The sequence below is a fragment of the Scyliorhinus canicula genome, chromosome 14, assembly GCF_902713615.1.
Source record: "Scyliorhinus canicula chromosome 14, sScyCan1.1, whole genome shotgun sequence".
Classification (NCBI taxonomy): domain Eukaryota; kingdom Metazoa; phylum Chordata; class Chondrichthyes; order Carcharhiniformes; family Scyliorhinidae; genus Scyliorhinus; species Scyliorhinus canicula.
Genome location: NC_052159.1, coordinates 29,455,532 through 29,478,534, shown reverse-complemented (window position 1 = coordinate 29,478,534; position 23,003 = coordinate 29,455,532). Strand labels below are relative to the sequence as shown.

At 44.9% G+C, this 23,003-nt stretch overlaps 1 protein-coding gene across 4 annotated transcripts in view; it reads left to right on the top strand.

Moving 5' to 3' along the window:
• Nucleotides 1-1,584: 1,584 nt before the first annotated feature.
• The window catches only part of relt (RELT TNF receptor), a 77,270-nt gene continuing 55,851 nt past the window's right edge, over nt 1,585-23,003 (top strand). For 3 of the 4 annotated variants that reach the window (XM_038818512.1, XM_038818511.1, XM_038818509.1), the window contains exons 1-5: nt 1,585-1,732; nt 11,050-11,193; nt 11,289-11,351; nt 19,297-19,410; nt 20,630-20,808. In XM_038818512.1, coding sequence (XP_038674440.1) covers nt 11,307-11,351; nt 19,297-19,410; nt 20,630-20,808 — 338 coding nt within the window. In that variant the 5' untranslated portion in view covers nt 1,585-1,732; nt 11,050-11,193; nt 11,289-11,306. The remainder of the gene's footprint in view (nt 1,733-11,049; nt 11,194-11,288; nt 11,352-19,296; nt 19,411-20,629; nt 20,809-23,003) is intronic. The other variant, XM_038818510.1, reaches the window with a different exon arrangement.

Genomic DNA, 23,003 nt, shown 5'->3' with positions numbered 1-23,003 from the left:
GAAACCAAAATGATTGTTTTGAGTCTAAATGGCCCATTTGCAGACCTGAATTTACAGCATTAACCTGGACCTCAGAATTACTAATCCAATGACAATTTACCCACTATACTACCACCATTAACACCCCCCCGCCAATTTAAATCACAAAAGTAATTCAGGGGTTAGAACCATAAGATCGAAAATCCCTACAGTTTAGAAGGAGGCCATTTGGCCCATCGAGTCTGCACCAATCCTCCAAAAGAGCACCCTACCTGGACCACTCCCCTGCCCTATCCCCATCTAACCTGCACATAAGGGGCAATTTAGTGTGGCCAATCCACCTAACCTGCTCATATTTAGTGGACGAAGCACCCGGAGGAAGCCCACGTAGACATGGGCAGAACATATAAACTCCACAGTCACTTAAGGCCGGAGTTGAACTCAGGTTCCTGGCGCTGTGAGGCAGCGGTGCTAACCACTGTGCCACCATGCTGCCAAAAAGCCGCTTGCCAAAGAGCTTTTTAATGCAACTCTTGTTTTTAAACGTTTCTAACAAATTTCTGGCAGGTGAACTGTAACTAGTAACAATCTATATAAATGATCTGCCAGCAGGGACAGAGTGTAACAGAAAAATTTGTGGATGATACTAAAATAGGTGGGAAAGCAGGCAATGAAGAGGAGCTAAAGATTTTACAGACGGATATAGATAGGCTAGGAGATGGGCCAAAATTTGGCAGATGGAGTTTAATATAGATAAGTGTGAGGTTATCCATTTTGGCCAAATAGAAAGGCAAATCTGAATGGAAAGCAGATTCAAAATGCATCTGAGGGATCTGGGTGTCTTTGTTCGGGAATCGCAGAAAGTCAGTATGCAGGTACAGCATAAAAAGGCAAATGGAAAATTAATGTTTATTGCAAAAGGACTGGAGTATAAAAATAGAGAAGTATAGTTGCAGTTGTACAGGGTGTTGGTGATACAACATCTGGAGTATTGTGCCAGTTTTGGGTCTCCCTATTTGAGGAAGGATGTGGTGTCATCAGAAACAGTTCAGAGGAGGTTCACCAGATTGATTCCGGAGATGAAAGGGTTGACATATGCGGAAAGATTTAACAGTTTGACTTATACATGCCAGTTCAGAAAATGAGAGAGGAAAAGGGTCATTAAATAGTTTCAAGAAAGAGATAGATATATTTCAGATTTTAAAAAAGAGTTAAAAGAGATATGGGGAACAGTAGGGAGCTGGATTTGAGACCAGGAAGGGATCAGCCATGATCTGATGGAATGGCAGAACAGGCTCGAAGGGCTGAATTGCCGACTTCTGCTCCTAATTCTTATGTTCCAGCAGGAGCAAAGCACACACTTCATCATAGATCAGAATGGAAACCCTTAGCAGGGTGAGTCAAAGCATCGTGACAAATGACTGATGTCCTATCAATGCTTTTTGAGCTGTGGCTGTGGCGGTGGTGGTGGGGGGGGGGGGGGGGGCGACAAGCGGGGGGGGGGCGGGGGGAACCCCCTGTGATTGACAAGCCTGGAGGCGGGGCTGTGCACGATGACGCAAATGAGCGAGAAAGGAGGCGGGGCTCAGGGAGGGGTTTGACGTCATGGGAGACTTCATTAGACTTTCCCGGCAAGTATCTTTTCAAAGCAAGTGAGGGAGTTTCAGCGGTGCGACCTCTGTATACAGGGATGGAGGGAGCTTAACAACGGCTCTCAATAACAGCTCTCAACAAACGCACATCGAGTCGATAGGTGGGTGTGCTTTAAAAAGATACTTTTATTATTGTTACAGTAACATGTCCTATGAATGAATGAAAGAAAGTGACCCAGGTAAAGTTTGGGGGTGAGATGATTGTAGAGGGTATGATTTTAATTGTAAATTGTGATGGTAATGAATTGAGCAGATGGGGGGGGGGGGGGGGGGGGGGCTTTAGTTGGTAGAGGGGAGATTGTGGAGCCATCCAGCCTTCAGTGAAACAGAAAACACTGGGCAATCTCAGCAGGTCTGAACACCATCTGTGGAGAGAGAGTAAGAAGGGGGCTAACGTTTCGAGTCTGGGTGACTCTTTGTCAAATGCTGTCAGACCTGCTGAGATTGTCCAGCATTGTGTTTTTGTTTCAGATTCCAGCTTCCGCAGTCATTTGTTTTTATTATCTCAGCCTTCAGTGATTTTCAGTGAGAGTCACGCTGATGAGCCAGGTGAAAAGTGGGTGGGCTCCAACTTCCCCTTTGTCGCCTTAATTTCCAACCCCTCGCTCCTTCAGTCGGAGGGTCTGAAAGGTATTTCAGGCAGCGCCCTGCTTTAGAAATGCCCACCGACTTTGTGTCTTTTTCAAGATGCCATTGTTACTGCTGACACAGGATGGGGAGGGTGGATTAGTCCTTGCTCTGAAATATCTTCGAGCTGCAGTTTTAACCCCCAGTTCACACAGGTCAAATGGAAAGAATTTGATTATGTCTCTGCTCTGGTATTTAAACAGCGAGGAGTGACTGTGTTAACGAGTTGAGTAAGATTAATCTGAAACGTCTTTCCCGACAGACATGTTTTCTTAAACCAAACGAATCTTTCTGGGATTCATCGCCTTAATCAAGCGGAGACTTTTTTTCCCGGTGTTTCACCTGGGAAATGCTGGGAATACTCATTGGACAGATCTGTACAGAGTGAAACATGGGTTAATTTCAGTCTGTGACATTTCATCCGGACACTTCTTGTGCAAGATTATCCCAGCCTCCACCTTGAGTACTCCCAGCAATTTGGTTCTATTTTTGACTTGTAATATCCCCAGGACGTTACTTTTAGTTTGTATTGAGTAAAGGAAATACGGATTTTGCTAGTACGGCTGAGCACATCTGTTGAGTGGAAAAGAAGGCGCGATATACTGAGAGGTAAAAATAAAGGCTGGTAACATGATAAACTCTCATTTTTCACTCTAATTTAATTAAAGCAAGGGGAGTACAAATTATTACCTGTCGTGCCCAATGCTATGAAAAGTAAATGAAGCAGGTCGGTTAACACACCAATGGGATGATCAATGCTCACAGGGCCGCTGAGGGTAACAGGAAGTTTGACAATTGTTCGATGCAGTTACTTCCAGTAAAGCAGACTGGCGTTCACTCAGTTCCGGAGCGCTGTTCCGATGTGGCCTCGGAGGTTTGACCGAGGCATTTTTCTCACAATGCCGAGGACGAGAGACACTTTTGTGAGGAAGCACAAGACTAATCTGGTGTTAGTTAAGAGTGGAGCAGCTCCGTCACTGGCTGGTTGATGTGAATCTGACATAGACATTTAAAGTAGCAAGTATTGATGAGATTGAGAATGGCTCCAGTCAGGCGGCACGCTTTCCTAGCCTAGGGCTTGCTGCCAGACACCACCCTTCCAGATGTGCCGCACTCACTATTTACCAGGGGTGCACTTTTGCAAGCACAATATCAGGGCAAGCCCAGGCCAGTGATTAACAGAGAATACTATTGTAGCTGTCCATTCAGCTCGTCCTCACATCTCACCCAACTTAACTCAACACAATAAACATTCACCAAATCTGGTTTATACTATAAACAGCCAGGCATGTTAAATGAACAGAAACGATTTGCCACACCAGATTTACACCAGTTACTAGATTGACTAACCTTCCCAGCCTTCCCTCAACTCGTGCCAACTGGGTCAGACCCCAAATCCCGCAGTAATTAACTTTTATAGGGTGGGTTGTTGCTCCTGGAGACTGATTTATCCATCCCTCTTTTAAAAAAATATTTTTACTCAATCTTTTTCATTTTATACATAATACAAAAACAAAACAACCAAACAGCATAACTGCCCCCCTATCCCCCCAAAGTCTCCCCCCACACCCTAACCCCACCCAGGGCCGGTTTTAAGCCTATTTGACCAATTTCATCAAATTGGGCCCCGCACCTTAAGGGGGCCCCGCGCCAGCGGCGACAGAGTTACCATTTGAAGTCTTTTCTGTATTCTAAGAGGAACTATAGGGTAGTTTTTACTTTTGGGGAACGCACAGCATTACCGTCGACAAATCTTTCAGCCCTGCGCCGCCAAATCCTTCCGCCCGGGTAAGTAAGTTAAAAAATTTTAGTATATCAAGCATTTCATGTTTTTTTTTGGTTAAAGACGAGCATACTACACGAAATATAAACATACATAAATTTTTACTTTTGTAGAGTAGGGGCCCCGCCATCACTTTTCTAATTGGGCCCGCAATTCCTAGCACCGGCCCTGACCCCACCCCCCACTGCCTCTTTAGCATCTAACGGTGACCAGCTCTTTGAGATGCGCAGTAAATGGCTGCCATCAATTGCTCCCCTCACGGTACACTTGACTTTCTCGAGGTATAGGAACTCCATCAGATCTCCCAGCCACACTGAGGCACTGGGCGGAGATCCTGACCTCCACCCCATCAGCTCTCGCCTCCGGGCAATCAGCGGGGTGAAGGTCAGGACATCCATCCCTCTCTCTAACGGCCTCAGAGGGATGATCCAATTTGATCGAGATCAGCTGTAAAATAATTTTAAGAAATGTTCTTCTGAAACACAAGAATATAAAACCCACTAGATGCTTGTGTTTGAGTTGAATTGACTGACTCAGCATCTCCCCACGACACCTGATCAAGCACAGTATATGATGGGTTATTGTAGTGGCTTTTGATAGTGAATCTATGTTTAACCCTATGTGATGACTGTAGGAATTTCAGATATATATTGTATTATATGTAGTTGCTGCAGTAAGGGTTAAAAACCTGGGTTAGACTGCTGCAGTAATGGGTTTAAAAATCCTGGTTTGAAAGGCAGTTAGACTTTCAGCCTGCAAAGGTACAATTAAAATATCGTAAAAGTAAGATCATAATTTATTCGTCATGGATATTGTTTGCCGAAGTTGGATTAATAGAATTCTGTTTAAGGAAAGAAGGTTCCCTGGGGGGTGTTTTGCCTCAGTCAGAGGGTTATAACCCAGTTAGTGGGAGGAGCCAAGGGGCTGAGCAGTCAGGTGTTGAGTTTAGCTTAGATTGGAATGTGAAAAGACCAGCAGCTTCTGAAAAAACAGTTTAGTTAAAAGATTTGAACAGAACAGGAGCTTTCTGCTGCGAAGTTAAACAATAGTTTGACACAGGCAAGAATCTGCAAGCTGGTTCCTGAAGGATCTCTCTCTCTCTCAAAGCAGTATATCTATATCTATAAAGTAAGTATTTAAAAGTGGATTTTGACCTGAGATGGTTTGCTCGATTGGAGATAAAAGGATAGCAGTCAGAAGATGTTTCATTTTGTTAAGCATTCTTTAACTGGCAATTGAAAGCTATTTTCCTGTATGATGTTAAAGTAAAATACCATGTTAGTAATAAAGTTTGCTTTAATATACCATATCCCTATTTGTGCATGGAATCACTCCTGAGTAAATATCCTTTCCTCACAGTCTTACAAATTAAATAAAGTATTGGGGTTTCTGGCCAGTTTCCTAGCAACTGTTGGGATCTGGTCTAGGGTCATAATACCTGTCTATACAAGACAGGCAAAGGGAAGTTACAGTATTTGTTTTTGCCAGAAATATTCTTTTTCCATTGGCTGTACCACTTCTTACCATAAATAAAAGCAAAAATATTGTCGACGCTGGAATCCTGAAATAAAAACAGAAAATGCTGGGTCAACTCAGCAGGTCTGGCATCAACTGTGGAGAGAGAAACAGGAGTTAATGTTTCAAGTCCAATATGACTCCTAACATGCCCAGGAAAAAACGTTGTGTGTGTGCGCTGAGCTTCGTCCAACAAAGGTGCAATGAAATATGAAGAGTTAGGGTGGGATTTTTCGTCCATCCTGTGGCATGTTTTCCAGCAGTGGAAGCGGCTCACCACTGGTCGTGATCCAGCCGATCTCTATGGTATTTTCATGACTCATCCATCCCACTGCCAGGGAACCCCCTTCAAGGGATGGGGGTGGGGGTGCCTTTTACGGGGCCAGAAGATCCTGCTGGAAGGAAGAGCTGGAAAATCCCAACCTTAGAGTGGGCATTGGGCAGCTGTAGAATTTGAAAACGGGCACAGTAGTAGATCATTCAGTCCCTTGAGCCCCTTCTGCTTCAATCAGATTGTGGCTGATCTGTATCTCCATTCCATCAATGGGCGAGCATGGTGGCACAGTGGTTAGCACTGCTGCCTCACAGCGCCAGCGACCCGGGTTCAATTCTGGCCGTGGGTGACTCTGTGTTGAGTTTGCACGTCCTCCCCGTGTCTGCAGGGTTTCCTCCGGGTGCTTTGGTTTCCACCCACAGTCCAAAGATGTGCCAGTTAAATAGATTGGCCATGATCAATGCACAGGTTTACAGGGATAGGGAGGAGGTATGGGCCTAAGTAGAGCGCTCTTTTGGAGGGTAGGTGCAGACTCGATTGGCCGAATGGTGTCCTTCTGCACTGCATTCTATGGAAACTGCAACAGCTCCATATCCTTTCATACCATTCTTGAGCAACAAATCTAATAAATGCTGATATAAAAATATTTGTTGAGCTAGCATCTACTGCTTTTTGTTGCAGAACCCACACCTCTAAGATGCTTAGTGTGAAGAAATGTTTGCTAACTACTCTCGTGAATGGCCTATCTCTGATGTAAAAGTTATGTCACCTTGGTGTTGACTCACACCAGCAGGAAAGGTTTATCTCTGACTACACTATTAATTCCTGTCAAAATCCTAAAATGTTTAACCCTTGACCTTCAGGCCTAGATTTGGAGCTTCCAGCTGAAGTCAAAGAAAAAGCTGCACACCAAGATCGAGTGATCTGTCTGACATGGATTCCCCCTTTCCTAGCATCAGATTAAACCTGGCACCAAGTCAAGGGGATCTCCATGCATCCAGCAGCACTATGTCAGCAAGTAGGACAAGCCGCCAATTAAATTAAAGTAGCCACACAGACAGCAAGCCGGGAAATTAACAGCACTGATTATTATTCACTTGGAAATTTTCAGACTTTGGAATAAATGGTTATGATCAGATGAAGGTAGAAGAAAATGCTACAACATATTTTAAAATATTTTCGATTATATTAAAAATGTGGAATCTTTATCATGAGACTTTTGAATTCCACCAAATATTAAATGGGCTTCTCAAGGTCTGTGAGGATCTTTAACAGTAATTCTGAACTTAGAATACCGTTTTAAAAAATGAAGTTGAGGTTCGGTGGGAAAAGACCCTTAAGTGGCCATAAAGTGACTACTTACAAAGCTTGATGTGGGAAAAGGCGATTATTCTAAGACCACTAAGATTCTGGCCTGGAAGCTTTGAGATTACTGTTCCGGTGGTTTTGGGGGGGGGGTGGGGGGGGTGCTGGTTGTCCCTCAACAACTTATCCTGTGGAGAAGCATAGCATCATTGACAATAGCTTCTGGATTCCTGTATTATTCTGCACAGACTCCTGGGGTGGGATTTTCAGGCTATTCCCATTGATGACAAAGAGTCACTCAGACTTGAAATGCTAGCAGAACTGCTGAGGTTGTCTAATAATTTTCTGTTTTTGTTCAGATTCCAGTTTTTGCAGTAATTTGTTTTTATGTAGTACTGATTTGTGTGGAATCAATGGACTATCATTAGACTTTGGGAACCACCTTTCAACCTAGTCATACTACCACAGTAAGATATAATCAAGGGGAAGCATTATTTGTGTTTTTCACTTAAATTAGTTTATTTTCTTCTTTTTCCTCAAAGAATCCTGGCATGCCACATCTTAGATACAGGGCAGTGACTTATCAAGTATCTCCTGATGTTTTACTTCACCTGATCCATTTGGTCAATATTGCCTTTTTGAAACAGCTATCTTATCCCTTTTAAAAGAATGAATGGATTCTGCTTCAACAACAAGAAGTTAATATTGTAACAGTGCTCCTTCTTTTCCTGATAACAGATTTCAGTAACTTCTTCACAACTATTGTTAAACTGATGGCTCTGTTAGCTGGTTTCTCTCTCCCTTACTCTTTAAATAATGGAGTGACATTTGCAATTTCCTAATCCAATTTCCGAATTTGAGAGTTTCGGATCTGCAATTTCTTTACCAGTTCATTCTAACACCCAGGAGTGTTAACTCCAGGTCTCAGAGGTTTGCTTATTTTAAGGGGTGGGATTGTCCGTTGGCCAACGCCGAAATCGGGAAAGCGACTGGGCGAAAAATCACGGCAGGTGCCGATTTGACGCCAAATCACAATGCTCCAGCACCTTGACAGCGGCGTCAATGCGTTCCGGAACACATGTATAGTACACACTGTAGTGGGCCCGATCTGGTATTCTCCGGGTCCTCCCCGATTCTCCACCTCCGATGGCCTGAATTCCTGACGGCGCAGTTCACTTGTGCTTTTAAAACCATGAAACCTACGTCGTGGCTGCTGAGGGAGAGAGAGAGGGTACGGAAAGTGTCCAACATTGCCATAGTTTGCTGACAGTTGTACTGCTGGCCAGGGGGCTTCTGCCAGGGCCGGGGGAGGTAGAGGGGCGGTGACCAGGTGGTGGGCCATGGGGTCGGGGTGGACGGGCACAGAACACCATTGCCGCAGCCGGCAAAGCAGCCATGCAGCTGCGCAATTTTTTAATCTTGCTATTAAATGCTCTTCAGTTGATTTGTTTTTTTTAGGTTTACTTGTTTTCTATCTCTTCAGTGAAATGGATATAACATGTCAATTTAACAATATGTCACTTTATTCTGATGTTCCTTTCCCCTGGATCACCCTGTGCATTCAAACTTGCCTTCCAAACACCCTCTCAGGTATTCAGCAATGTTAACAGAACACAATTGCTTCAAAGACTCATAGTGACAGGTTACAGACCTTTGGCTGTCTCCATGGATCTCTGGCTACTCACAGGCTTATTTTGCTTTAAGTCTGCTTTCTGTAGCTTTCCCACTTTAACCTTTGAGTCTTCCCCTGCTTCTCACTCTTAACTTCACTAAACAGGATATGTTCACGATCCCTCTCCTTGTTCCTTGACTTAGCTGTCATCTTGGACTTTTTCTTATCCCTCTCTGGTTTTCCTCTTTAGTTTGGGACTTGCTGTCTGTCACTTCCTTCTAACTGAACTAAAACTACTTTCCTGTTTTTCATTGTCTCTGTGGGTTCTTCTCTCTGGACCCCTAGGCAACAAGACAGTTGTTTCAACCTGGTGTTTGCTCAAACTTCCCTGCAGGAGTCTTAAAACCTCATTAGAAAAAAGTTATAAAACAAATCAAGACCTGCTGTCTCCACTCTAATATGAAACTAGACCCAGATGTCACCTTTTTTACCCATAAATATAAAAATATAAATTAAACTTAAAGCTAAATTTTATTCCTAATATCCACAAATACAATTGCAATATCGCAACAATGCCCAATAGGTAGTGATCCAGTGGTCACTCCCGTGCATGTGCACTAACTTCATGTTGCTTCATTCATTTCAGTGGTGCACCAGGCAACGAGATGAACTCCTCTATCATTAACTTTGTGACAGCATCTTTGGTATTCCCACTTTAAATCATGTGTCTGCCACATTTGAAGATAGTTCGACATTTGCACATAGGTAATGGCAAGCGCCATTTGTCTTGGCATTATTTTGACAGAAAATTATGGATAATTATCACTTTTGATCATATTATAGTCACTCGTTGGTTCGGATTCATTATATCTCCTTCATTGTTATTCACGTATATTTTCAATGCCAATGCTGCACTGCGGATGTGCTGAACTATCAGAGGTGCTATTGTTCACACAAGATGTTAAAATGAGGTGCCAAATGTAAACAGCCCTGTGGAATGATTTGAAGAAAAGCCAGGAGTTCTTCTGGTGTTCTGACTGAATGATTCGTAAACTTGCCATGGTGTGTAATATTTAAAGAAAGAAATCCTCTGATATACCTCCTTTCCTCTGGAGGCAGTAGCCTTATGGTTGCATGAGAAGCAGTGTCCATTCCTGATGGCTTGCTTGATGGGCATCTTTGTTTTTTATTGTGTAAGTTAGAGTGAGGAGTTATTGGAGGGGACAGAAACTGTCCGAAAATGAAGATGGGAGAGTATCAGAAATCTCTGTTATTTTCTCCACGCACCAATACTTGTATCTTTTTCCTCTTACCTTCTTATGGTACTTGTAACCTTCGGACCACTTATTTATTTGCAGGCTGCTTTCTCCACTTCTGGTTTTATAGTTCCACATGGTTGCTCTGACTGTGAGATTAGTCATGCATCCTCTTCTCTCATTCCCGAAAAGAGATGAATAAATTTGAGTAATTATGCTGAGTTTACTAAAGTACCTTCCAGAGATTTTCCAACACTTGGAACTATTTGGGTGAAGCACCCTGGCCGGGGTGCATTTAAAAAAAAAAAAATGACCACAATATAAAGTTTGAAGTTCTTGTTAATTTAGATATGTTCTAATTTAGATATGTTCTGTCAATTAGTAACAGATCTTGGTGTTCACTTTTAAACAATAATGTTGAAAAAGTGGTTAGCCTCCCAGCACCAGAGGCCTGGGATCAATTCCAGATTTGTGTGACTGCGTGGAGTTTGCACATTCTCCCTGTGTCTGTGTGGGTTTCCTTTGGGTGCTCCGGTTTCCTCTCAGTCTACATTTGTGCAGGTTAGGTGGGGTTTAACTGGGTTACAGGGATAGGGTGAGGGAGTGGGCCTAGATAGGGTTCTCTTTCAGAGTGTTAGTGCAGACTCAATGGGCCGAATGACCTCCTTCTCCACTGAGATTCATCTCATCAGCCAGGCTGGTTCTAAAAGTGACCATGTGATAGTTTAGTTGGATTCCCCTGGATCTCGTCCCTGCTGCCTTTGCTTATTGGCTTTGGTTTGGACTAATTGTCAGAATTGGACTCTGGCTTTCTCATTGTGGAGAAGTTGTTGGCTTCCAAATCCCAACAATATTCAATTGCCGGAGCGCATAAGGGAACCAGCAGAAGAAGCTTGAACAGAAAGTGGAGGAGTCAGGCAGTCTTTGTCCTGTAAGGCTGATAGAAGAGTTAATAGCATGATAGATAAAACAATTAGCGAGAGAAAGAATGGTGAACATAGCAGACTACCCATTCACTCATTACTTCCATTTTAATTTCTCCATAGCTATGTCAATCTGTGCCATGCAGTTGTGTCAATGAAAAAAGAATATATGCAAAACAAAGATTTAGCTGATATTGAAGACACAGTAACTCTTGTTAGTGAACAACATATCTACTGCGGCATTCCACAAATCAAAGGCTCCTCCAGGTCTGTACCTGAGATTAGTTTGTAACAATTTGTGTGGGATTGGGGGCTAAATGCCTGACTCTGATCTTTCATTGTACATTTCTTTTTCGCATCAGGGCGGAAGCACATTGAAGATGAAGAGGAACCCCCTTTATTGCTCATTTTTCTGTTATATCACCGTGAGTACCTTATTTTACAGACAAGTGTTCAGACATTGAGTGTTTGTTTCAGATGCACTTGTAGAGTAACTATGTAAGGAGTTCACGACCTTTGACTGAAGTGAGCCATGGAGTCTGTCCTTTATAAGTTATAATACTCCTCGGCTCAGACGTCGATTGTTGGAAAAGTTACATTTACTTTGATGCATTATAAGTGTGTTTGAAGAAATCAAAGTTTTAAAACAGAAAAGGCAAGAAAGAGAGGAGAAAAATGTTTTGGCCCAGACCTTAAATGTTGTAAAATGTCGTGAGGCATTTTGAGAAAAATTGACACCAAGGCAAAGAAACAGAGATTAGGATGTTTGACCAAAAGATTGGAGGAGGTTATGGTGATAGGAAGGGGGGGGGGGGGGGGGGGGGGGGGGGGGCAATTGATGGATTTGGACATCTGGATAAGTATTTTAAATTTGGAACCTTTTTTAAAAATTCGTTCATGGGATGTGGGTGTCGCTGGCTGGGCCAGCATCTAATGCCCATCCCTGAGGGAATTTAAATTCAGCCATATAGCTGTGGGTCTGGAGTCCATGCCAGGTAAGGATGACAGAGGGCAGCACAGTGGCGCAGTGGGTTAGCCCTGCTGCCTCACGACGCCGAGGTCCCAGGTTCGATCCCGGCTATGGGTCACTGTTCATGTGGAGTTTGCACATTCTCCCCGTGTCTGCGTGGGTTTCACCCCCACAACCCAAAGATGTGCAAGGTAGGTCAATTAGCCACATTAAATTGCCCCTTAATTGGAGAAAATGAATTGGGTATTCTAAATTTTTTTTTTAAAGTTAAGGATGACAGATTTCCTTCCCTAAAGGACATTAGGGAACCAGATGGGTTTTTTTTATGACAATGTTTTATGACATGGTCATCATTAGACTTTTAATTCCAGATTTTATTTTTATCAAATTCAAATTTCTCCATCTTCCATGTGGGATTCGAAACCGGGGCCCCAGAACATTACCCGGGGTCTCTGGATTACTGGTCCAATGACAACACCACTATGGCACTGCCTCTCCAAAATGCCCAAAAAACAGCTTTTCCATGTATTCTGTGCATGAAGGAAGACCTTCTCCACTTGTGGGAAGAGAATACAAGGTATATTGAACAATAAAATGTTAAGGCTAATCTGAGGGCTGAAAGGGAACTGAGCTTCTTTTGTGACGCTTTAGCAATGCAGACATCATAGAGTCATAGCGTCATATATCACAGAAGAGGCCCTTCGGCCCATTTAGTCTGCACTGACAAAACTAAATTTACACTAAGCCCGCTTCCGAGCACTTGGCCCATAGGCTTGAATGTCTCTGTTCTAAATAAAGCTACCTAAGCTTATCCAGTCTCTCTTCATAGCTCAAATGCTCCATCCCAGGCAACATCCTGGTGAATCTCGTCCGCGCCCTCTCCAGTGCAATCATATCCATCCTACTGTGAAGCAACCAGAAGGGCACACAGCACTCCAGTTGTGACTTAACCAAAGTTTTGTACAGCTCCAGAGAAACCCCCCTGCTCTTATAATCTATGCCATGATGATAAAGGCAAGTGTCCCGTATGCCTTCTTAACTACCCTATTAACCTGTCCTGCCACCTTCAAAGATCTGTGGACAAGCACTCCATGATATCTCTGCTCCTCTGAGCTTCCTAGTCTCCTGCCATTCATAGAGTCCCTTGTGTTACTCCTTCCAAAGTGCATCACCTCACACCTTTCATAGTTAACTTCCATCTGCCACTGATCTCAATTTGAGGTCAGGATGCTGATGTTGGAGAATTAATAGCAAAGTGATCTTCATCAACGAGGTATGAAGATATTTGAAAGCATGTAGTGGACAGATTTAACATCTGTAACCTCATCCAACCCTCCACAATCCCAGTGCCCCTCTAATTCTGGCCTCTTGCAAATCCCTGATTTTAATGGCTTCACCATTGGCGATAGTGCTTTCTAGTGCCTACAGCCTGTGCTCTGGAAGTCCCTCCCCAAACCTCTCCACTCTGTCACGCTCTCCTCGTTCACGATGCTCCGTAAAACCTACTTCTTTGACCAAGCTTTTAGTCACCTCTCCAACTATCTCCTCCCGTGGCTCAGTGTCAAATTTGGTTTGATAATGCTCGTATGGAATGCCTTGGAACGTGGTATACAAATTCAAGATGTTGTTGGAGATGAACAAACAACACAAATCACTGGGACTGCACGGACGTCACTGATGATCTACTAACAGATCAGGTTTCCGTGGAATAGGGGGCTGGATTCTCCGTTTTGGGGACAAAGTCCCCATGCCGTCGTGAAAACTGTGGTCTTTTACGCCTGGAAAACTGGCATCAAAAGGCCACCGATTCCTTGTTTTGCTGAGGGCTAGCAGGGAGCCATCATAGAGCCTGCAACTCCAGCTGCCGATATGGCCCCCAGCACTTCAGGGTCAAAGGCCGCGCATGTGCACAGCGGCAGCCTGCAGCGGCCGCGCCATGTTCCATGGTGGACTCAGCCCGCAGACCTTGATCCCCAAAGTAGTGTCCCGCATCGGCTGCTCGCACACCTCAGACCGCCCACATTGCCCCCAGCCCCGAATGAAGCCCCACCTGCCTGCCGATCGGCCCTCCCCCGATTGTGGCGGCCCTGGGCTGAATCCACATGCCACGCGAGGATCCCGGATAACGTGAGCACACGTAAGCCACGCCATCGGGAATTCAGCTGGTCCGCAACGTTGCATCACGGGGCGATGGTCGCCTGATGGCCGCCTGAGGCGGTGGATACTCGGCCAGTAATACGCTGATTTTCAGGGGGCGGAGAATTTAAAAACCGCCGATGCTCCCGATTTAGGCACCAAAATGGATTCTCCACCCCATCGCCGAACGCGATTTCAGCGGAGAATCCAGCCCCGGCTATTTCGTCCTGCGGTACATATGGTGCTATATCTAGGAACAGTGAAAAGAGGATCCTAATTTAGAAAATGAATCACCACTTTAGCAGACTTCATGGTAATAACAGGTCAGGAATACCATGCGAGCTGCTTGTTAAAATCAAATTCTAGGGGCAGACAGTAATCTGTTGCAAACCTGCTGAAGAACCGGTGTTTATTCCCGGGTGATTGGGCCAACGCATTTTTTATTGCACTAAATTCACCCTTTGTGAAGTAACATTCAGAGGATGGGGTAGCCACAGGACAGGTTGGAAAGGGATAATACCAGAGGTTCAGCGTAATCTCTCTTGTGGCTGCTTTGTTGACCTTAATGATGTGGTGGCAACGGCACTTGTCACGATAGGAGTGGAGTTGTGCAAGGCTTTTGGAACTATGTCCAGGTGGAAGGAATCACATGGATGCTACGAAGATCAGAAAAACAGACAGGATAGAGGGTATGTCTGAAAACGGAACATACCTAATTTTCACTCCACCTGAATAACTCGTAATTTAGTTGGCATTTTGAACCAGCGTGTGCTCCGGCCTAATTGTTTTTTTGAAAATTGATGGACTTGGGTCAGTTAATTTTTATACCGGATGGTCTTGTCCACTGGCCGGTATCCCATTTCAACCGGATGCCTTGTCTGCTATTTTATTCTGAGGCAAGAAGATCTGTTCTTCCTCCTCCTGATTTCTTCCAAACAAATTTTAGGTACAAATTATTTGATTGTTAATTCTCATTTACATCTTTGATCTATCCACATGATATGCTGGGAATATGTGATCTCTCTCTGCTTCAAAACGAACATTTTTTCTACAGCGCCGTTTACTTGGCCTACATTAGCCGAGTGTGGATTGAGAGTTGCTTGTTAATTCAATAGCACAGCAATCTCCATCGCAACAACCTTCCAACTATCCATCTCTGGTCACAGACTTAATTTGCTTGACTTATCCAGCATATTCTTTGTTGATTATCCAGTACATTTTCAATCCCTTTGTCAGAAGCTACTTCAGTTCAGTTCCACTCCATGAGGTGCTGTGGGCCAACAGCAGCAGCAGAATTGTGTTCAACCACAATCTGCAACCTCATGGCCCAGCAGATCCCTGACTTTACCATTACAACTAAGCCAGGGGATCAAACCTGGTTCAACAAAGAGTGCAGGAGACCATGCAGGAGCAATATCAGACACACCGAAAAACAAGGTGTCAAACTGGTGAGGCTACAACACAAATCTACTTGTGTGCCAAACAGCATAAGCAGCAAGTGATAGACAGAGCTAAGTGATTCCACAACCAACGCATCAGATCCAAGCTCTGTAGTCCTGCCACATCCAGACGTGAATGGTGGTGGCTAATTAAATAACTCACTGGAGGAGGAGGCTCCACAAATATATCCCCATTTTCAATAATGGAGGAGCCCAGAGCGAATTTGCAAAAGACAAGGCTGAGGCATTCGCAACAATCTTCAGCCAGAAGTGCTGAGTGGATGGTCCATCTCGGTCTCCTCCGGAGGTCTCCAGCATCACAGATGTCAGTCTTCAGCCAATATGATTCACTCCACATGACATCAAGAAATGGCTGAAGGCACTGGATACTGCAAAGGCTGTGGGCCCTGACAATATCCCGGCAATAGTACTGAAGGCTTGTGCTCCACAACTTGCCACACCCTTAGCCAAGGTGTTCTAGTACAGCTACAAGACTGGCATCTACCCGACAATGTGGAAAATTACCAAGTGTGTCCTGTACACAAGAAATAGGACAAATCCAATCCCAGCCAACTACCGCCCTATCATAGAACATACAGTGCAGAAGGAGGCCATTTGGCCCATCGAGTCTGCACCGACCCACTTAAGCCCTCATTTCAACCCTATCCCATTAACCCAATAACCCCTCCTAACCTTTTTGGACACTAAGGGCAATTTAGCATGGCCAATCCACCTAACCTGCATGTCTTTGGACTGTGGGAGGAAACTGGAGCACCCGGAGCATTGAAACCCACGCAGACACGGGGAGAACGTGCAGACTCCGCACAGACAGTTACCCAGCGGGGAATCGAACCTGGGACCCTGGCGCTGTGAAACCACAGTGCTAGTCACTTGTGCTACCATGCTGCCCTATCAGTCTACTCTCCATCATCAGCAAAGTGATGGAATGAGTCATCAACAGTGCTATCAAGCGGCACTTACTCAGCATTAATCTGCTCAAGGATACTCAGTTTGAGTTCCGCCAGAGTCACTCAGCTCCTAACCAAATTACAGACTTGGTTCAAACATGGACAAAAGAGCTGAATGCCTAGGTGAGGTGAGAGTGACTGCCCTTGACATCAAGGTAGCATTTGACTGAGTACGGCATAAAGGAGCTCTAGCTAAACTGGAGTCAATGGGCATCAGGGGGAAAACTCTCCATTGATTGGAGTCATACCTGTCACAAAGGAAGATGGTTGTGATGATTGGAGGCCGATCATCTCTGCTCCAGGACATCACTGCAGCAGTTCCTCAGGGTAGTGTCCTAGGCCCAATCATCTTCAGCTGCTTCATCAATTACTTCCCTCCCACCATCAGGTCAGAAGTGGGGATGTTTGCAGATGACTGCACAATGTTCAGCACTATTCACGACTCCTCAGATAATGAAGCAGTCCATGTCCAAATGCAGCAAGACCTGGACAATACCAGGCTTGGGCTGACAAGTGGCAAGTTACATTTGTGCCACACAAGTGCCAGGCAATGACCATCTCGTACAAGAGAGGATCTAACCACCGCCCCTTGACATTCAATGGCATTACCATTGATCAGAAACTGAATTGGACAAGCCATATTAATACTGTACTGTAGCTACCAGGGCAGGTTAAAGGCTAGGAATCCTACGGCGAGTAGCTCACCTCCTGACCGCCCAAAGCCTGTCCACCATCTATAAGGCACAAGTCAGGAGTGTAATGGAATACTCTCCACTTGCCTCGATGAGTGCAGCTCCAACAACACTCAAGAAGCTTGACACCATCCAGGACAAAGCAGCTCGCTTGATTGCTCCCCCTTCCACAAACATTCAAACCCTCCACCACCGACAAACAGTGGCAGTCGTGTGTACCATCTGCAAGGAAACCCATGCAGACATGGGGAAAATGTACAAACTCCACACATACAGTCACCCAAGGCCGGAATTGAACCGGGGCCCCTGCCGTTGTGAGGCAGCAGTGCTAACCACTGTGCCGCCATACAGAAGCCCCCAGACGCACACTGGGTGTTGACACTGGCATGCCACTCTCTCTTCTGTGCTGATGCAGGAAAGATCTTTGTGCAGCTTAACAGCAACATTAAGTTAAGCCCCTCAGCAGTTCCCCAGTAGGAATAGGTGAATTTGCGGGGGACGTTTTGTATGTCACTTGGTACAACTAGTGACGAGGTTCTCATATGTTTCTGAGAATTGGCACAGGTGGAGAGATGCAGTGTTTGTCTGTACCTCCTGATTCATTTTGTGATACCTGGAGATTATTTTTTAAAACGGGACATTACTTTCAGCAAGGCACATTTGGGAGTATCAGGCGTCTGCAAGCAGGGATAGATTGTTGATGCAGTAGTGAGTAAAGGAATGATTACATAGCTTCATGCCAGGAGTCACTGACCCTGTCTTCAATGTTACGAGGACTCTGGGAGAGGAGAGGGCGGATAACCGCTGTTCAATTCCCCAAGGTTGTCCAGAAAAGGAGTGCCTGGGAGAAAAGAGCTCTCAAAGCGGAATGAAACAAAAAGCTCTTGGCAGCTTGTTATGTCTGTAATGTGAGCCAAAGTACTGTAGTTTTTATTTCAATGTGATCAGTGTCACAATTTGCCACAAAAGTAATGTGTGGTCAATTCTTACCGAATGGTAGGAAAAATGAAACCGTTTTGCAGCATTTGAAGAGCTTAAGAGCTTCAATAATATAAAGTGACTGTGCGCATCCATTCTGACAATGGGGCTTATCTGATCGATCTTTCTCGATCAGACAATGCTCTGTCATGCTGCTTTTTAAAAAAAATTGACCATATATATTTTTGATTGAAACCACCATCTGATATCTTGTTCTGCTATTTTAATATCAATAGAAGCATGTTTAGTGCCTTTTCTATTCATTTTGCATCGTATGATTTCAACCCATTTGCGTCACATCAACTGGAGAATTTTGTTTTTAAAATTTAGAGTGCCCATTTTTTCCAATTAAGGGGCAATTTAGCGTGGCCAATCCACCTACCCTGCACATCTTTGGGTTGTGGGGGCGAAACCCGCGCAAACACTGGGAGAATGTGCAAACTCCACACGGACAGTGATCCAGGGCCGGGATTGAACCTGGGACCTCAGCGCAGTGAGGCAGCAGTGCTGACCTAACTGTGGAGAATTGTACGGATGTTCGGAACATAGGAACAAAGGAATTAGGAGCAGAAGTAGGCAATTCAGCCCTTCGAGCCTGCTCCACCATTCAATCAGATCACTGATCACTTCCTGGTCTCAAATCCAGCTCCCCACCTGTTCCCCATATCCCTTTAATCTGTTTTTTAAAATCAGAAATATATCTAACTTAGTGGTGGATAGGGTAGTAAGTGAACAGTATTGAAATGTTGGGGAAATTGGCCATGATGTAGAGTGGGTCACTGAACGGGCTGAGATTGAAGGTTCTCCCCCTCCCCATGATGTACAATTGTGTCAAATGGACGAATAGACAGCCAATTCTACACTTCTCCCGATTTTATATTGCACACGGGCATGGCATTCAAGCTTGGGTTTTCCAATTGGCATTTTTTTAACATCCCGTATCAAATAATTGGATTTCCCAATTGTAAATCTAATTCACTGTGTCTGGCAAATGACAGCAGTTCTGGAAAGTTCTGATTTCTGCACAGGAAGGGTTAATGGAATGATAAGTCAGCCGATTGTCAGATGTTGACATTATTGTTTCAGAGAATTTATGAGCTGCTTCAATAAGAAATTCTTGAGGCATTACTGGGAGTGAGGAGGTTGGATGATTCTGTGTCACTAATTGTGTGCCTTTCCACTCATAGCTGCTGAGCTGCAGAAGTGTGACGATGCTGCAATGTGGCGAGCAGGAGTTTGAGGACAAGAAAGGTCGGTGTATCCCCTGTTTGCACTGTCCTCCAGGGCAAGAGCCTGACAAGGTAATTAATGCAATATTTGACGTCCAAAATTAATGTTAATATGTAATGCTTGGGTCATAGCTGTATTCAGTTTGTAATGACATGCTTTTTCGACAACATGTCAGCCGTGGCTCAGTTGGTTGCACTCTCACTTGCCATCCTGACTTGGAAATATATCGCCGTTCCTTCACTGTCGCTGGGTCAAAATCCTTTGTCAAGGGCAAGAGTCCTTCTATTTGCACCAGTGGATCCGTCCATTGGGCTCGGGGTGCCAGAGAAGGATTGGCTCCCCCAACCAGGCCACAGGCATTCCCACCAGGGTTTATTTCATATTTTTGCCCACATCGTGTGGTCCTTACATGTCACCGGTAGACCACGGCAGCGAGACGAGGCCCTTAATGCAGGACTTAATTCGTTGGAGTGTGCAGTCAGGAGGAGATGGCAACTCCACCCCTTATCCTTCTGGCCCATTATACAGCCGGCCCCCACATCCTACCCCTCTTCAGGTGGGGGAGGTGTGCAGAGTATTCAATTGTAAATTAAATTAAGCTGGGCAGAAGATTTGGTTCATTTGGAAAAGAAAAGGATTTGTGTAATCCTAAAATATCTATATGATTATTTTATGCTCATTCTTATGTATTTTATAAAAGTTATGTGCTCTGGCCAGCATGGTAGCATAGTGGTTAGCACAGCTCCAGGGTCCCAGGTTTGAGTCCCGGCTTGGGTCACTTCCTGCGTGGAGTCTGCACATCCTCCCCGTGTGTGCATGGGTTTCCTCCGGGTCCTCCGGTTTCCTCGCACAGTCCAAAGATATGCAGGTTAGGTGGATTGGCCATGCTAAATTTCCCTTAGTGTCCAAAATTGCCCTTAGTGTTGGGTGGGGTTACTGGGTTATGGGGATAGAGTGGAGGTGTGGGCTTGGGTAGGGTGCTCTTTCCAAGAGCTGGTGCAGACTCGATGGGCCGAATGGCCTCCTTCTGCACTGTAAATTCTATGATTCCATGATGATTGTAATTCTGTTATCCCCGTTCAACAGTCACTATCACCTGACTCTTTTAAAAGCTCCTTGGTAATGACAGAAAATACTGCACAACTTTAATTGGCCCTGCATTTTGTGATCATCACTATTGCTGCCTTTGTCTTAATGACATAATTGTAAACAAAGGAAGCTGCTTTGGGACTGCCCTCTGGGAAGGGGAATTACTATTTACTGTGGTAAAATGTAATCTTTGTTCTTTAGGAATGCGGCTATGGAAATGGCATCAAAATGAGCTGCAGAATCTGCGCCCCGGCCACATTTTCAAACATATACAGTTCTGTGCCCTGCAAACCACATACCGACTGTGCTACTTTGAAGAAGACCTATGTCCATCTGGGAACAGTAGCAGCAGATGCTGTGTGCGGGCATTGTTTACCAGGGTAATTACTCAGCCATTCTCCACGGTGTAAATTCTAGAGCATGTGCAACTGTTGGGAAGCTTGTGTTTGTCTGGACTATTATCTATCTTTCTACTTGTATGCTCTTATGATCCTGGTAGATGCTGATAACGTTTAAAAGAAAGATGATTTTCCCAGTGACCGACAGAAATAAACCAAGGGGCAAGATTTCACATTTTACGATGTTAACTGTAACAAACAGGCTAAAATTAATATAAAATCAAACGCTATTTAACAAGCAGCTAATGCACCAAACTTATGGAAAGGTGCTTTCCCATTTTGGGTGGCCTCACAGCTCCAGGGACCCAGGTTCAATTCCGGCCTCGACTGACTCTCTGTGTGGAGTTTGCACGTTCTCCCTGTGTCTGCGTGGGTTTCCTCCTGGTCCTCCAGTTGCCTCCCACAGTCCAAAGATGAGCAGGTTAGGTGGATTGGCCATTCTAAGAAATTGCCCCTTTGTGTCGGAAGATGTGTAGGTTAGGTGGGCATTGGGCGGAGGAGTGGGCCTTGGTAAGGTGCTCTTTCAGAGGGTCGGTGCAGATTCGATGGGCCGAATGGCCTCACTGGAGGGAATTCTATGATTCCCTGATTAGCTATTGTTTTAATGCCCTTGCAATCTGTTTTACAACTCCTTTCGCTGTGCACTGCTCCTCTGACAGATATATAACATTACAAGATTACATCACAAGTTACTCCTCACAACTTCCAGTGTCCCATCAAAAGGCGATCCACTCACAGGTCTCCCAAATCCACTTGCACCAGCAAGACTCATATTGCCGACTCTCTCTCTCTCTCTCTCTTTATCTTTTGAAACATAGCCCTCTTCTAAAGTTCTGCAGTTATAAAAATGCCTAAATAAATAACATTGAATCATGTAAAATCAATTTAATATTGTTCAGTAAAGGATCATATATATAGGGGGCGATTCTCCCAAATGGAGCCCAAGTGTTTGCACCATCTTGAACGCCATCGCGTTTCATGACGGCGCGAAAGGGGCATGGGGGTGACCGATTCTGTCCCCCTCAGGGGGCCAGAACGGTGTTGGAGTGGTTCACACCGCTCCAGCCTCCCTCCCCGGCGCCAAATGGGCGCCGCACCAACCCGTGCATGCACAGTTGGGCCGCGCCAACCTGCGCATGCACGGGGGACTTCTTCAGCGCGCCAGCCCCGACTCAACATGGCATCGGTACTCAGGGGCCGGCCGCGCAGGAAATTAGGCCGGGGGGGGAGAGGCCGGCCCGCCGATCAGTGGCCCCCGATCGCGGGCCAGATGCCATCGGAGGCCCCCCCCCGACCCTTCACGCAGAGTTCCCGTCGACAGCGACCAGGGGTGAACGGCGCCGGCGGGACTCTGTCGTATCCGCGCAGCCACTCGGCCCATCCGGGCAAATGGCACCAATTCTCCACACCTCGGAGAATCGCGTGCCGGCGTTGGGGCGTCGTGGCGCGGTTGCGACGATTCTCCGGCCTGGCTCGGGGTTCGGAGAACCGCCCCCATAGTGACTGGGACAGTTCCAGCTGCAATTTGTGGTGCTTAGTTAAACATGAAATGTGATTGGATATGTGTTTATATACATTTATTGGGGATTGCCTGTCTGTGTTTGTTTGCTGTCACATCAATTGCAATGTTACCAGTTGAATTTTAAGGATGAATATATTAACAAATGATTGAGATGTACCAACCTCTATGTGAGTTTGAGATCCCCACTGAAGTTGAAAAGATAGACAAATGAGACAAGCTTCTATACAACATCTGGCACAATGTTTGAGAAACGCATTAATAGAAATGCAAATGAAGCGAATCCAACACTTTTTGTGTGACTTCACAAAGTGAAATCCCTCCAACACCACAAGACGTGGTATCCACTTAGCAATCCGGATGTTAGTGCGATAATGCATTAATAATATAACAATGGCCAAAACATTGAGAATCCAATATAACTACTTACTGAGTACAAATACCTATTTAGATCAGTGATTGGATTCAGATGTTGCTGTATTAACAGTTACATCTTCAGTATTTCACAAGCACAATGCAATGCGTGCACATATTTCATTAAAAAAATCAACGCTAGATAACCTTTATCTTTATCAATGCAGTATATTTAGTTTCTGCACACTGTAGTTTGCAAACTGAAGGTTGCTGCATTGTTAATGAGCTATATGCAGATGTTAAA